Raw genomic sequence first — 15,518 nt, forward strand, 5'->3', positions numbered from 1 at the left:
AGGCGGATTTGGTTTGAAAAGTGGAATTTGCATTTATTGAACCTTTGATTAAAATACACATTAGGTTGGCCCCGTCATAATAAGATGCATGAAATCATCAGCAACAAAATAAAAACAAAGAAAAATAACAAAAAAAAAAAAGAGAGAAGGCCTGCGTACGTACATCACCATCAGTGGCTCTGAGTACATGCACTGATCTCCATACACATTTGGACAGACAGCACACAGAAATCAAGATTTCTCTTTTAAGCTTTGGATCAAATTGTTGCTGCTGCATTGATCACAAATTAATATTTACAGCCGTAGCAGTTTTGTTCTCCCACATGAGAAAATAGTGCATTAGCGGTGACATGTTTAAGGAGTCTGCATCTCCTGAAATCCCAGTTATTACACTGCACCGACCCAGGGTGTAGAAGTGAATGATTAATACCTTACAGTACTGGTAAGTATTGATATGATGGTGTGTACTGGAAAGAAGCACTGATCTTTACTGGATCTTCAGCTACAAACTAGTGTTTCACCATTTGATTTTTAAATATATATGTATATACACATAAACACACACATACAGTTAGACAGTGTTGAGATTGTGTGTATGGTTATAGGAGTCTTCCATCATTCTTATGAGTGAATAAGTGACAAACAGTAAACGCGTATATAAAGGTCATACATGTATAACTCTGTACATTATTTGCTGTGAACAACACTTAAAGCACTTTATGTTTTTCCAGCGTCTTTCCAAAGCTCTTCCACTCACTTCTTTTTAACTCCGTCCTGCACTTTCGGTACTCCTCCTTTCCTCCGTTCATTAAACCTGCACCATCACGCACGTTCTGAAGCAGACAGGATAAACTTAGCGCCACTCAGAGATCGAAGGCTAATTAAAAATTAAAAAGAAAAAAAGCGTGCCTTCGGTTTCCGTAGCTGCGTGGCGATGGCAAAACAGCCTCACACGAACCTGCCTTCACCTTTTTAGAACTCACATTCACCTTTTCGTTTACTTTCTCGTCATGAAGTCAAGTCAAGGAAAAACTTGAGGGTGTAACATCACTTGCTGACCCTAATTTTGCTTTAACATGATAAGAAGTACATTCGGCGGATAGTTCTCCTGATAGTAGCGTCCTGGCTTGCAAACAACAACAATCCACCAGACCCCGCACAATCAACATTAAAAATCAACATTCAAATAACCAGCTGTTTGTACCGTCGACATAAAAGCTCAGAGCCAAAACAAAAAAATCGCTTCAGAACAACAAAAAAAGTCAGCGAGGACGGACCACCATCAGCCAGCTCCCTGCGAGGGTTTGATTACGACTGATGACTGATCCACCCAGGAGAAAAAAAAAAGAAATAAAGAAATGTAACAATAAGGACTGATTTGCACAAAATGATGCACATTCAACAACAGTAAATACAGAAAAAACTACAACAAACTCACAAGAGGAATGACAGTAAACACATCAGCTGATGGGCTGCATCAGCTCTGATCAAATAATTAAGAGGGTTACCCACAGCTTTAAAAGACACTTTCACTTCAATATCCTGCTGTAATGATTGTAAACACATTATTTTTAAACATCAAATTTTCTTTATTATTTAGTCGCATGAAGCTCAGGTAAAAGGTACCAAAACAAACTTTGATTAAACTCCCTGTTGAGGCTTCAGGGACACCGAGGAGTCAAATACTGCCGTTTTAGAGTCAACTCATCGCACATGGACTCCTGTAAAGGACTTTTTTTCCCAACAGAAATGCTATGAAAGGCAGAATTTTAACATAAAACATGATCTTTTCCTAAACCTGCAGTGCAAAATAGGACATGGGACATGAAACAGTATGTCCTGGATTACGCACGACCCCTAAAAGCTCTTTTAACGTGACTTTAAATTAAGTCACTAGGAACGCAACGGCATCATTTTAGAGGATGTGAACCCCCAAAAATTTAAAAAAAAAAAAAAAAAAAATCTTTCCTCAAATGAATTTTCTGTCCCGTTTTCTGTCTTTTGACTCATGAAAAACTGCAGTTTCTGCCCCCAAACGCTGTCACAACCCAATCCAGTGGAAATGAATAACCTTTCCCATCAAAGTATGCTCAGTAGATCGCAAGATTGTTGCTAGAAATACAGTACTGTCACATTTAAAGCACACGATTATAGTGAAACTTTGACGACTTGGTATCGGACATGAACAGTTGAGGTAATACATTTATCAACATTTAGTGTCACGGATACAATCAACCAATGCCCATTAACCTTTCACCTTCACATCACTCCATTCTTTTCCTTCATCTCCAGTCTCCGCCCTTCATACAGGTAGTGTTTTACTTCTAAATGAGACCCTCTTTACCAGAAATAAAGTGTAAACAAACAAACAAAGAAAGAAATCAGTGCACTATACACACAGAATCAAATACCAAATAATTTAAATCTGTATTTACATAAAAAAGGCATAAAGTGAGGTTGAAATGGTTAGTGCTAATGATGCTTGTATCCTCTTGTTACACCTCTGCTCTATCTTTCAGGTAGTACCGTTTTTACCATCTGCAATATGCTTCAGGTGGATGGTTAGTGTCTGTGTCTACTTCATGCTACTGGTGAAACTGGACTGGACCTGGATTATAATTAGCCCACCTAAGGTTGAGTTTCTGCACATAAGAGATCTGGACTGAAGGAACCGACCTGTCATAACGCACGATGCTCTGCTACGGTGCTGTGAGTGGAAAAACCCCCAAAAACCCCCCAGAAAAAACACGAGGCGTTCAGGTGCAGACGTTCCACGAACTAGTAAGCAGCATGCTCGTAAATGTGTATCTAAATATTCTCTTTTCTGATCGATGGCAGCGTTTTATACAGCGAAGCAGCGGCGTCTCAGAGGACGACCTCGAGTGTGGAGCTAATGCTTTCCCTCCTCCCCAGTGTTCTTTAAAAAAATATGCTGCAGGCGCAAAGTGTTTGATCTGGCGTTGAGCTTTAAGTGTGTAGTTGGACCAAACCGAGCTGCAAACAGCCTCTCCTCCTCGGGCCGCTTCTGCCTCCCGTCTCCGGTCTAGCCGAGCAGGGAGCTGCGTCTGGATAGGTCTACGTTGCTGGCGCTTAGCCCCCTGCTGTCTGAGAGTCCAGAGTTGACATCCTGCAGGCAGATCAGGTCGTGTTAGTATTTGGGTTAGGAAACGCTGTGCATATTCTGTCAGGTAACAGATAATCACCTGGACTCGATATTTAATTCGAAAGATAGAATTTCCTGAGTGAAATTGCAGCTGTGAGGAATAAAGTACCTGTGTGGTTTCCTCGGTGCTCTTATTGAGGAAGTTAAGGGAGCTGGCTCTCTTCATTCTGTACAGAAACACACGATTACCAGTGAACTCAAACCACAAACTTCAGTAATGAGTTAAAGACAGAAAGTGTTTTTACAAAACTGAGTGATTTGAGTAATATTTAGGAATGGACAAGGCAGACCACCCATCATGGTTCCCGAGCAATTAAGGCTTCATCGTGGATCTTATTTACAAGGTCACGCAACCTTCATGCTCAATTGTAAATGTTATACTCAACTATATACCCACTGGACCCTTTATTAGGTACGCCTTTATAGTACCAGGTTGGACCCCGTTTCTCTTTCAGAGCTGCCTCAATTCGACAACGTGCTGGAAACATGACTCATTACTTCTTCATGTTGACACAACAGCATCACACAGTTGATGCAGATTTCCTGCTTGCACATTCATTATGAGAATCATCCTTGTGCTTCAACGTCCTGTGTGTTCAACGATGTTCATCTTTGTTTCAGTTTCGTATGTTTCAGTTTTGAACAGTGTTATAATTGGTCTGAATTTTTTGAAGATGTACTTTTAGCTTTGGGAACTGAAGTGCGAATGTAATTTGGACTGGCGAGAAGAAAAACTGAAGTAACCATAACTATAACCTGACTGCACAGCTGCAGTAGTCTTACCCTGGGTTGCGGGGTTCTTGAGGACCGCTGCCCTGCAGCTTCTTCACCAGCATTTCGCTGCTCCTTCTCAGAGCATCACGAATCTTACCGAAGGAGCCGCTGCGGCGCAGAGACCCGTTACCATCCTGAGGGCGAGATGTGCAACAGTAAAACTTTAGAAAAACACCTCCTTTAAGGCACGCTAGAACAGACTCACAGACAAGGATTTCCACAGTACTTTATGAAATTATTCACACTGTGGTTTACGCTGTAGTCACATCCAGTCAATGTGAACACATACTGCTACTTTATTAGCTTCCAAACTTATGTTACCCCGTTCCACTCAGCCGAGTCGTCGCCCTCGTTCTCCCCTCTCTGTCCACCAGGTCCGTTCGTTCCCTCCCTGCTGTGTCGTCTGTCGCTCCCAGAGCCTCCGTCCTTCAGCAGCTCCACCACCTTACTCTGGTTAATGGCATCAATACCCTGAGAGAGGAAAATAAAGACAAGGGTGATGCAAGGGCCTGAAAAAAAACCCTTTTATACAACAGCAGACGCAGCATGTGTTCTTTACTATGTGCAAACATTAGTACGACTGATCTTTAAATCACTTTGGCACACAGTTTATGAGCCAATAAATCGTAGCTGGAATGCCTGTTGAACAAATCCGCTCGCTTAACTGAAAAATCCCTGAAAAGAGCCCAGATGACTAATCTAAAGGCGGTAATTCAAACGGCCGTCGTCGAGAGGGTTCCTGTTGCACCTGTTTGCGTGACTTGCTGGCGCACTCCTCCAGTGTTTCTGCGGCCTCCAGTTTGCCCTGGCGACGGTACAAAGCTCCCAAGCTTTTGAGGGTTGTGTTCACTGTTGGGCTGTTGAGAAAGAAAGAAATCCAGCTTTTTTTTTCTTTAGATCTTTTAAAAGTAACCTAATCCATCAATCAGGGTTAAACAATCAAGCGTTAGACCTTTCCCAAACTGAACCACAAAGCAAACACTCTCTGCTGCTTTGAGAAGTTTACTGTTACACAGTCTGCAAAGTATCTGCTCCTTAAACAAAAGGGATGGAAATGTGCCGTTTCTACTATAAAACTAGAAGAATGACGAACCACAGACTGATAAAGTCAGTGGTTTAACTTCTAGTCTTTTGAGGCAAACATAGATTTGTAATGAGCTTTGTTTCCCTTCCTTTTTGGTGATGATAGTTTCCCTGTTCTGTTCCTCTGTGTTACCATTTTTCATCTTTTTAAAAAGACAAAAAGGCCATCAGATCAGAGCAGCCTCCCTTGGTAGACATTCACAGTTAGGTCACATACATGATCAGACAGTTTAGACTTTGACCTGTTTCCAGTGGATCTAAATGTCTGATTTACCTGTCCACCTTGCAGGCCTTGTACCAGCTCCCATACTCTACATATGGGCCTGAGTCCTTGCGTTTGCCCTGAAAGAAAGAGTGACACAGATTAATATTAAACGAGTCAGAAAGCAGGAGGAGACAAGTACAAAATGCTGGTCCGATAGGCAGCAAGTTAAAACAACAAAAAAACCTTGTCCTTATACCCACTGTATGTGTTGCCTGCCTACCTTGCTCTCTTCTCTTTCCTCAGCGTGCATCCAGATTGGTTTATTATCATCTGCAACAGGCAGAAATATCACATAATTACTTTTTTTATACAAGAACATCATGTGTGGGCCACCAAACCCACACTGAAGAGGACTTAAGATGCTTTTTATTGTTCTGCACTGTTAAAATCATAAAAATAACCCAATAACTATGAATGACACTTCAGTCTGCTGGATATCCTCTAATATGGTCTGTAATTTGGTCATTTCAGGCACATTTTCCATGGCTGCCCTTCAAAAGCAGTTGCAGTCAAATAAAAAAACGTTGGGTTAAAAGGGAAATAATAGTTATGATTAAGGAGGAACTGTCTAGAGTCCTGAAATACAGCATGGAGTTGGATTTGAGTTTAAAAAGTATTTTAATTGTCCTGAAAAATGACCTAAATCCTGAAATTACCCATTTTTAGTTTGAGGTAATGCCTCTCTGTCTATGTAAACACATTTGATTTCATGTAAACAAGCAGCTGTCACTCACCAAACCCAGCTAAAGCCCGCTCTCGTGCTGAGCATGTGAGCACATAAGGGTTTGATAGACTTAGCTGGATAGGCGGGAGGAAACCATCAGCATTAAGCTGCTTTGCGAGCTTCAGTGTAATCCTCTGACTTGCTGAGAACTCAGAGCGATGCGGCCGTCAGGGTGTGACCAAACCACAGCCTGAATCTAAAAAAACAAGGCTAACAGGAAGACTTCTGATGTAAATTGAGCCTGACTCACAGCCTGCTCCTCTCTGCCCAGTCCTGGCAATTTGAGTAACTCTGTGACCAGCAGGATCTGATACAGTCACTTCAGTGTGACTCAGCTGTTTGCCTGTTGGCTCTACTTACTGTTGACAGAGCCAAACTCCTTCTCGTGCGCCCTGGTCAAAATCTCTTTGTACAGAGCTTCAGCGTCTGCAAATTTCCCCTGCTTCAGGTAGCATGTGGCCTAAAGAGAAACAGGAAGCACCGACAATCCTGATCAGATCAATAAAATATCTTAGAAATAGGTGAAATAGTCACAGGGGAAAAAAACTATAAAGGTAGTGAAACAGTGAAGAGGCAGAAGGGTGTTCAAATGATAGACTGTATATAAAAGATGGGCATAGCCAACATTAGATTTTAACTGGTCCCAGTGAGAAGCCCCAAGGTGAACGCTTAGCTGTTGTCCTTTTGACTGACACAGGACGCTCATAAGACAGCAGCTTGTCAATCAAACATAAATCAATATTTTCTTTATCCTCCTTTTTGGCTCTGAAGGGAAAATATAAAAAAATTACTGAATGCGACACGATGTTCAGACTTTAATCCCGTGACTGAGACCAGAAGCTCATCAGGGCAGCGTTTACTACCGTCTTAAATCACGTGAACAGCAGGGGAGTTTTCCCAAAGACCTTTACAGAACCAGACACATTTTTACAACCAGAGGAGTCGCCCCCTGCTGGCCATTTTACACCCTGACGCTACATCTATCTTTACAGTCTGTAGTGCAAATTAAGTTCCCACCAGGTTATTTTTGGTTTTGGCCACATTGGGGTCATCAGCTCCGAGCTTGGATTCGTAGATCTCCAGGGCTCGTCCGTAGTAGTACTCCACCTCGTCGTACTTGCCCTGGTTCTGACACAGTAGGGCCAGGTTGTTCAGCTGCTTAGCCACGTCTGGATGGTACTTCCCCAGCACCTGGTTACAACAGTGAGACAACCACACATTTGCAAAACAAACTACAATCACGTGACCACATGGAGACTGTCTGGGTAACTTGTCTGCTTATGTACCCTTTATATCAAAAGGTGATTCAGTTGCTAAAACACAAATATGAACAAAACTGCAATTGTACCTTCTCTCTGATCTCCAGTGCTCTCTTGCAGAGAGGCTCAGCCTCCTTGTATTTGCCCCTCTTGCCATATAATACAGCGAGATTGTTGAGGGTTGCAGCCACAGCTGGGTGGTCCTTCCCCAGTGTCTTCTCCCTGATGGCTAAAGCGTCATTCAGAAGATGAGCGGCTTCTTTGTATTTGTTCTGGTCCCTGGAGCACAAAACACAAAGCACAGACCCATGGCGCTGTGTTCAGAGGCTTTATTTTACAACAATGAATAGTTTATGAAAAGCGTCCACACTCTCAAGCCCCCACCTGTACACCAGAGCCAGGATGTTGAGCATAGTGGCGACGTCTGGATGGTCATGCCCAGATGTCTTCTCCAGGTCCTCCAGGGCTTGCTTGCACAGCGGCACAGCCACCTCGTACCTCCCCTGAGAGGCGTACTGGATCACCAGGTTGTGCAGCGTCCTGAGGCGCGCCGGGATCTCGTAGCCTCCCTGCTGGGCTGCCACCTCTCCACTGGGCTGGGCTGTGACACGAAGCACAGCATGGTCGAGAATAAGCAAAACTACCTACTAGAAGTTTTTAAAGCGTTACATGAAGTTCTCAAATGAATTATTTGTTCAGTACTCCATCAGTTTTCAAAAATAGTAACTAAGTTACTGTCAGATCCAAGCAGAACATATGGTGGATAAAAAACATGAAGTCAGATCTGCTGTAGTGATCAGCACTCCAGCAGGAAATGGAGGAAGCTTCTGTAACAAGATTTTCTTTTCCTTTATATAATTTGATGATAGTCATGTTCTCCAAAAAGTAGATAAAGCCTTTTAAAAGCTATGTGTTGTACTCTCTACCCTCTCTCCTGCTTGTTATGCTCTTGCTGCTGCTGAACGCTAACTAGCCATTCAGACTATGGCTGAATGTATATTTCACTGTAAGAGCGAATGAAGGTTCAGCACGTAGCGTGTGGTTAATTTGCAGGAAAGCTAAAGACGCTGCATACACTGACACAACTGATTTATCTTTGTATGTGCTGTGTTGAAGAGCTGCTAAAAAACCTATAGCACAGAAGTTTGAACTATTTAAATGACTTGCAGTTCAGACTTCAGGGCTACAGGTGCTATATTATTAAGATAAAAAATAAAGCAATGATTAAAAACTGTAAAACTAAAATAAAATGTCTGCCCACTCTTAACTCACATGTGTATGCATGCCAGATGTTTCCTTGAAGTAGCTGCAGCATGAGTAGATCAGACAAGGCGGCTTGTGGTCGGTCATCATTACATGTGCATAGGTGAACGCTGCACAGTGACTGAACACCCAGTGAGCTACCAGTTATCTCTTCCTGTGGTGTACCACATTCGGCACTCTCTCTGTTAAACTGGGCCGTGGACAGCCTGTACTGTGAACCGATGATTAACCTCATCAAATCGTTATATCATAATTCATTCAAACTGTCTTGGTCACATGGGAGCCAAAAACAAACAATCCCTACATAACATGTGCGCCTCTCAGAATCATTCTTGTATTAAATGACAGATTTCAGCTTTATGTGAGGCTTTGACTGGCTTGAGCACAAATTCATCAGTAAAATCCCAATGTACTCATCTTAAAATGAGTCATCCCATTAAGGCCTCTCTGCTGATGTCATACCTGGTCCCTGGTCATCATCATTAGGGAATAAGTCATCCAGGTTATCCTTTGAAGCGTCTCCGCCTGTGCTGCCGCCCGAGCTCTGGTTCTTCTCCTCGGAGGGCGACACGTCGTCGTCGAACTTCTTGATCTGGTTCATGAACTCCAGGTGCTTCTTCTCCTCCTCCAGCTGGGCGACGCTCTGCTCGCTGCGCTGCAGCTTGTGCTGCGTTCCAGCCAACTCGTCCCGCAGCCACTGGTTCTCCTGGCAGAGGCGGCGCACCTGAGCACGCAGCTTCTGCTTCTCCGACTCCACGGCGCTCAGGTGGCTGGACAGGGCGATGATCACCTGGTGTAAAAGGAAATTGTAAAAATCACAAAAATATCTGTTTGTTTGTTTCTTTGTGCACCAACTCTGCCACATGATCAAGAGGTGAACAAACACCTTGGTCCACAGATACACATTAGGAGGTTCTTATCTATATCACATATTAAGATGCTGCCTAGCAACAGGTTAGAACGACCTGCATTCAGCATGTATGCACCAATCACACCTTACAAGGATCGTATAATTTTTGTTTCAAAAGACTTCATTTATATCAACAAAGCTTCTTTCATGCATGATATATCACAAAGCCATCAGGCCGCCTAGTGACGATCCAAGATGTCCTGTTTATTGCCTTTGTAAAAAAAAAAAAACCCTTATAAAAGCATCCTATTGTATTAGGTTCACAATAGAGTGTGAACTTCAGTGTACAATTCAGTGTAAACGTCAAAAACCTAAGTGTCTGTCTCTCACCTGTGCCTCTCCCAGACCCAGCTCAATGGCTTCCAGACTCTTGCGCAGCAGCCCCGACTTCTCTTGTGCAACAGGTGGCTGGGTGCAGTCCAGCAGAGAGTTTAGGAGCTGGGCGTGCTCGCCACGTAGCGTCTCCAGACCCTGCATGACGGTCTTAGTGTTAAGGACGATCTCATCCTGGCTCAGTCGCTCCAGGGCTTCTTCACGTGGATACACCATGGTGGACATTGCCAGGTTTCACACACACTGTGAGAAAAGGGAAGGAAAACCTACATTTACTTACATTTCTGATTCACATTCTGCCCTGCTTGAAACCCTCAAAACATTAGGTGTTCAGTGTAACCACATCCTGCCACAGAAGGTGGCAAAGAAACAGAAACGAGCGATGATTAATTTGCGGCGTGAGGACATAATGACACAAAAGATGAGACAAATAGTGGAGTAATATTATGACTCAAACCCAGCGCTGCCGACAGTTCCTCTATCCACCTGCTCATGAATGAGAAATACCACACCGGAAACACTTAAGGACATGATGTGGCGCAAACAAAAGTAATGAGGAGAACAAAATGAGAAACACTGACAACGCGAATGAAGGGACTGTTCCTGAGATTCATTTCCTGTTTGGCATCATCCTGTAAATGATGGAGTTAAAAGAGATGGATGAAAAACAAAAACCACGCAGCACAAGCGTGTCTTGTTATGAACAGAAGGCACGCTGTATAAAAGTTTCCCGACATCAGACAGAAAGAGAAAGGTTGTCTGTGAGATTGTATACTGGACGGATAATTAAAGTAAATTTAGCCTGAAACAAACACAGACCAGCAAATCCAATTAACAGGAGAAGTGATCAGTGAACAAAGCTAACCTTGTGAGGGCGGGGCAACGATTATCACAGCGGCGTCGGATTTAGAGCCAGACGGACATCTGGATGAAATGTTATTTTAAACTAAGACAAATGTCCCAACATCTGTAGCAGCATAACTGAGCAGTCGTAGGTTAGAAATTGGATTCATACATTGTATACAAATAAGTAAAAGACTCTTAAAAAGCCAGCAAATAGATCAAATTATAGCCTCAGAGAATATTAGACTTTAAACTTGAGTTTCCTTCTCCAATTACATCTTTATCTCTAAAAAAAGATTACTTTTTAGTGTAACTTTGCTACTTTAACCTCAGAAAAATTCTGTTATTTAAGTTGGAATTTTTCTGCCCTTCATAAATTTACATCTTTAATACAAAAAAACATTGGAGCATATTTTTTCTTTGTATGTATGCCAGATAATAAACTAACCAATTTACTCTTAGAACATCCATCTTTTCTTTTTCTTCACATATTCACAGCTCTAACCTTTAGAAAAGTGTATTTTTACAGTAATTTTTATGTTTTTTCCTAATACATTTATGTATTTTTACCTTTTTTTTTTAAATCTCAGAATATCAAACTTCTTTCCTGTAATTCTCAATCATACATTTACAACTTTAACTGATCTCTCACAACCTAAAGGCAGATCTTTAAATTGACTTCCTGATCTTCTGGGAGTACTCACAGTAAATGTAGTGCTATATGGTCTTTAAATCATTAGTCATGATTAGTCATGTCCATGATGAGCCTGGCAGATACACGTGTGCACTGTGAATCCTTCCAGCCAGGAAAAGAGAAACATTCATGCTGCGTATTAATATTTAGATAACATTTACAAAGTCCAATATCCAAACCGTGGGCCACTTCTGGCACAGTAAACGGCGACTTTCCGCCTTGAGCATGCGCACTGTCTCCATATTGACCAGATGTAAGTGAAAGGGTTGCAGCCGCAGCAGGAGGAGAAAGAGGTCGTCAGAGGAGCCAAATGTGCAACATCGTGACTTTCTCTCTCTCCCAGCTTTGATGGAGGAGGCGCACCTGTTCTCTCCTGCTCCCTCCCTTCCTCTCTCACCCATCCTCCTCTCCCACCCCCTCCCATCTTGCCTCATACACTTGACTGCAATGCACCAATATTCACGCTTCCTTTCAAGTCCACCGCTTCACAAATGCAGAAGAACAGAGCTAACTGTGCGGGCGGACAAACGAGCGGCAGCAGGAAATGATCGCGATCGCACACCCCTCACGTTTGAATTAAACCCTTCAGAGCCATGAATAAAGGCAGGAGCCGGTGGATGGCCGAGGCCTAATGCCGGGGAGGAAGTCAGCAGATCAGTGAAGGTGACCGACAGCAGAGAGCACTGCTCAAAAAGCATAAAGCTACAACAGACGATGAACATAAGGCCAAATAAATGCCTGTCCATCGCTGAAAACGTGTTGATGTGTCTGGTCCCGACATGCAGCCTGTTTGTAAACAGTGCAGGCCCGATCCTCCAAGGTGTTACACAACACAGAGATGCGTATCATTATTATATCATTATCATCATCAGCACACGCAGGGCTGCATTATTTACAATATGCACACATAATCCCGCAACAAACACCACGTAAAGAGCGATGCTTCATTTCTAGCGACAGATTTATCGACCTGGCCGTCCCACTGCTACAAATATACCGACAAACTGCCCTCATGCAACATAAACTACAATCTATTCTGACCGTTTAAGTGCACCGTAGTGCAAGTATTATTATTGTTTATCCTCAGTTTTACCTTCATCGAAGATAAACGCAGCAATTACAGAGCCTCGAACAAAGCGGCAGCACAATGTTGTGATGCTCCGGACAGACCCGCGTCAAGTTTACCAAAACGAACAAGCGTCCGGTGCCGGTTTTTCAAAATAAAACTCCATTTACAGTTAGACAAGTGGCAATGGGACGATAACGGCATCCAAGGACGAAACGGAGAGTGCTCTCTCAACGCTGAGCAACTTGTACTAATACACGAAAACACGGTCCGCTTGTTTTTCTAAAATTCACTTCACAAAGCAGCCATTAAATTAAAATTAGCTTTACTTTGAAGACTGCTGGGTGACGAGAGCTGCCGCTAGCACACCTGCTTTGTTGAATTAACACGCCTGCAGTTATTTGTAGATAAACCGAAATAGCTCGCGCACGCTACTGAGTTTACTTTAATGCGATTACGGCAACAAGTTTAACTGAGCTAAAAGCCACCTTGGCTAGCTGCTGTTTACGTTTTTCTTCACTTTAACTTACCCAGCTGTCACTTGACAGTAGATGACGGGGTGGACACAGCTAATATTTAGCTGTGTTTTTAACTTTAACCTCGGTGTTCACAGAATAAACGACTGAACCTTTATTCGGCATAAAACTGATTATTTTGTGGATGTGCTTCAAAATTTGACAGAGAAAACGAAATGGCTGAGTTCCCAGAGACCCCAACCAAAGATTGAAAAAGCACTAAGATGATTCACGTTCGACATTTTTCAGTCAAGGCGGGGAATACATCTTGCGCATGCGTATAGTCGAGTTGTCGCTCTCGCAACATCCGAGCGTCTGAATTTTTCAGTTTCCCTCAAGACTCTATTTAATATAATAACCTAAATTGACATGGTGTAAATTATTATGCTATTTGCATGGTATTGTTTAGTAACATTAAGGTAAAATAGGAAAACGTAATTGCTCCTATTCTCTATCTTACATGTTAAGCACCTTGGCATACCCTTGGTTTTTAAGTGTGCTTTATAAAGTTTATTATTATTATTTATTGTAAAACGTTCACTCGGCGACATCTTTATATAGATGATTAGTTACGATAAAAGATTGTTTTAAAAAAATAAAAGCAACAACAATACAAACACTTGATATGAATAATGAATTTTTAAAACTCGTAGACTATTTACAAAACAGAAGTTTGGATATAATTCTCTTGGTTTGCTAAAGCTCTTTGTCCGATGATGTCACCAGCATCCTCCATCCACAGGACCCGCTGCCTTGTTTCATAAGTATCATGTGCTAAGCTTAATTTATACTTTTTACACTTTATGTATTCATCAGAAATCTGATTTTACTCTCCAACAAAGACTATAATTAGTAAAGTTCCCATTATTTCTGCAATTTTACGTCATTGAGCAGCACATATTAAGTGATATTTACCCAGACAGGCTACAGTGTCTGCATCAGTTTGTTCCACTTCAGAAATAAGCTGTATGGAGCTGTAGTACAAGCACACATCTGTAGTCCAGTAAGAGGAGACAGGGCTACAAATCAAGAATATCTTTATTTAAAAAAAACAATGAAACAATGAAACACTTCCACTTCTCATCCCACATCTGTTTGATTGACAAACGTAATCATGAAAAAAGCGGTACTACAAAACATGTCAAATTAAAAAAAACAAAAGCAAAAAAATAAAGAATACAATATAACAAGTACTATTCTGATATGTACAAGCATCATTGTTTCTTATAGTATTGTTATAGGCAAAAGGCAAAAAAGCTGAAGACTGCTGCTGAAGAAATGATGGTATGTGCAAAATACTCTTCACAAGTCCACAAGCTCAGGGCGCTCTGTTCTGAGCAGAACCTCGGTCGGGTAGAAATCTACTGCTTTCACAGGTAACTCACATTTTCATGAAGACAGGTGGCAAAATTAAATTAAATTAAAACGTGTGAGGGGGTAATGGCATGCTCTCAGAAAGGTGAGCTTGTGGAGGCTTGGTGAAGAAGAAGACTCATCACCAGAAGGATGGCAGAGAGAGAAAGACACTGCTGACCACTGACAGATTACTGATGGACCGAACAGCTCCTAATCTCTAACCACGACTAGTCAAGGACAGAAGAACCATCGTCACAAACACATTGACACAGGTACAGAGGTACAGGTATTAAAAAAAAAAAAAGAAAAAGAAATACACAGCAACACTTTCAGGACTTACACACACAGAACAACCAGCTTGTTCAGAGAGACGGCAGGAGAACATGTAAATGGGGTGAAATCAGTTTTTGTTAGGTGATAAGGAATGAGACTGTGTTGACAATGCAATAACTTCAAAACAAGGATCACTTTGTTGTTAATGTAGGGTGTTTTCAGGCTATCAGCATCCACCAAAAACCTACATATCTCTGGATAGTCTCACAATTTCTTCACATTTTAGTTTCTGGCAGTGATTTTTAATACCTCTAATGCTCAGTTTCAGTGATCTCCCTCTGAGCGCACAAGTTGAAGAGGCATGACAAGACTACGCTTAATTTCAGGAAATCGCATCATTGCAATAATTTGACTAACAATACTACAAGGCAAAGAGCATTTTGACTCAATTAGAGGTCTCTTCCAACAGCAGATACTCGAGCCCAGCTACAATTTACATTAAAAAGTTGAAGGTTTCGTTCCAAATATTGTACAAATTTCGCAAATTTAAAAATGCCGTACCACACTTCCATACTAAAGTTAGAAAAACCTACTATTTCAACACTACGAGTTCATACATTTAGCAAATAGTTTTGAGGTTCCCATGTAGTGGGGAAAAGAACCACTGCCTCGTTGACTGAGTCCTAATATACATTATATGGACAAAAGTATTGAGACACACCTCCTAATGTTTGAATTCAACTGTTTTCAGACCCGTTGCCACAAAAATCATTCATCTAGCCAGACAGTCTGCCTTTACAACATCTGTGAAAGAATGGGCGGGTGCAAAGAGCTCACTGAATTTGAGTGAGGTGCTGTAACAGGGTGCCACCATTGAAGTATTTCCCTCTTTAATATCCCACTGTCAGCTGTAAGTACTATTACTAAACAGGAGTAACCATGGCAACTTATCCACGAAGTTCCCGACCACATAAAGTTACAGAGTGGGGTCACCGAG

At 42.0% G+C, this 15,518-nt stretch overlaps 1 protein-coding gene across 2 annotated transcripts; it reads right to left on the reverse strand.

The window, feature by feature from the left end:
• Positions 1-7: 7 nt before the first annotated feature.
• On the reverse strand, positions 8-13,146 carry klc2 (kinesin light chain 2). Of its 2 annotated transcripts, none has more exons than XM_082526450.1 (14): positions 12,908-13,146; positions 9,772-10,017; positions 8,994-9,321; positions 7,653-7,869; positions 7,358-7,547; positions 7,027-7,200; positions 6,370-6,469; positions 5,506-5,555; positions 5,295-5,362; positions 4,686-4,794; positions 4,259-4,408; positions 3,947-4,071; positions 3,273-3,330; positions 8-3,127 (listed from the first exon to the last, which is right to left on the reverse strand). In XM_082526450.1, exons 2-14 carry the CDS (start codon positions 9,997-9,999, stop codon positions 3,044-3,046), a joined length of 1,881 nt encoding a protein of 626 aa, XP_082382576.1. In that variant the 5' UTR covers positions 10,000-10,017; positions 12,908-13,146; the 3' UTR covers positions 8-3,043. The 2 variants fall into 2 exon arrangements, with proteins under 2 accessions (XP_082382576.1, XP_082382575.1); XM_082526449.1 differs by lacking the exon at positions 12,908-13,146 and adding an exon at positions 12,405-12,749.
• Between the last annotated feature and the right edge of the window lie 2,372 nt (positions 13,147-15,518).

The sequence above is a fragment of the Aulonocara stuartgranti genome (genome assembly GCF_965226115.1).
Source record: "Aulonocara stuartgranti genome assembly, chromosome: 3".
NCBI lineage: Eukaryota > Metazoa > Chordata > Actinopteri > Cichliformes > Cichlidae > Aulonocara > Aulonocara stuartgranti.

Bases quoted from the DNA above. Each gene is read 5' to 3' on its own strand.
- klc2 (XM_082526450.1), bottom strand. From the start codon at position 9,999: ATGTCCACCATGGTGTATCCACGTGAAGAAGCCCTGGAGCGACTGAGC. The intron at 9,322-9,771 runs GTGAGAGACAGA...CTTTTACACCAG, and splicing joins TGGGTCTGGGAGAGGCACAG to GTGATCATCGCCCTGTCCAG. The intron at 4,795-5,294 runs GTAAATCAGACA...CTTTCTCAACAG, and splicing joins AAGGCCTGCAAGGTGGACAG to CCCAACAGTGAACACAACCC.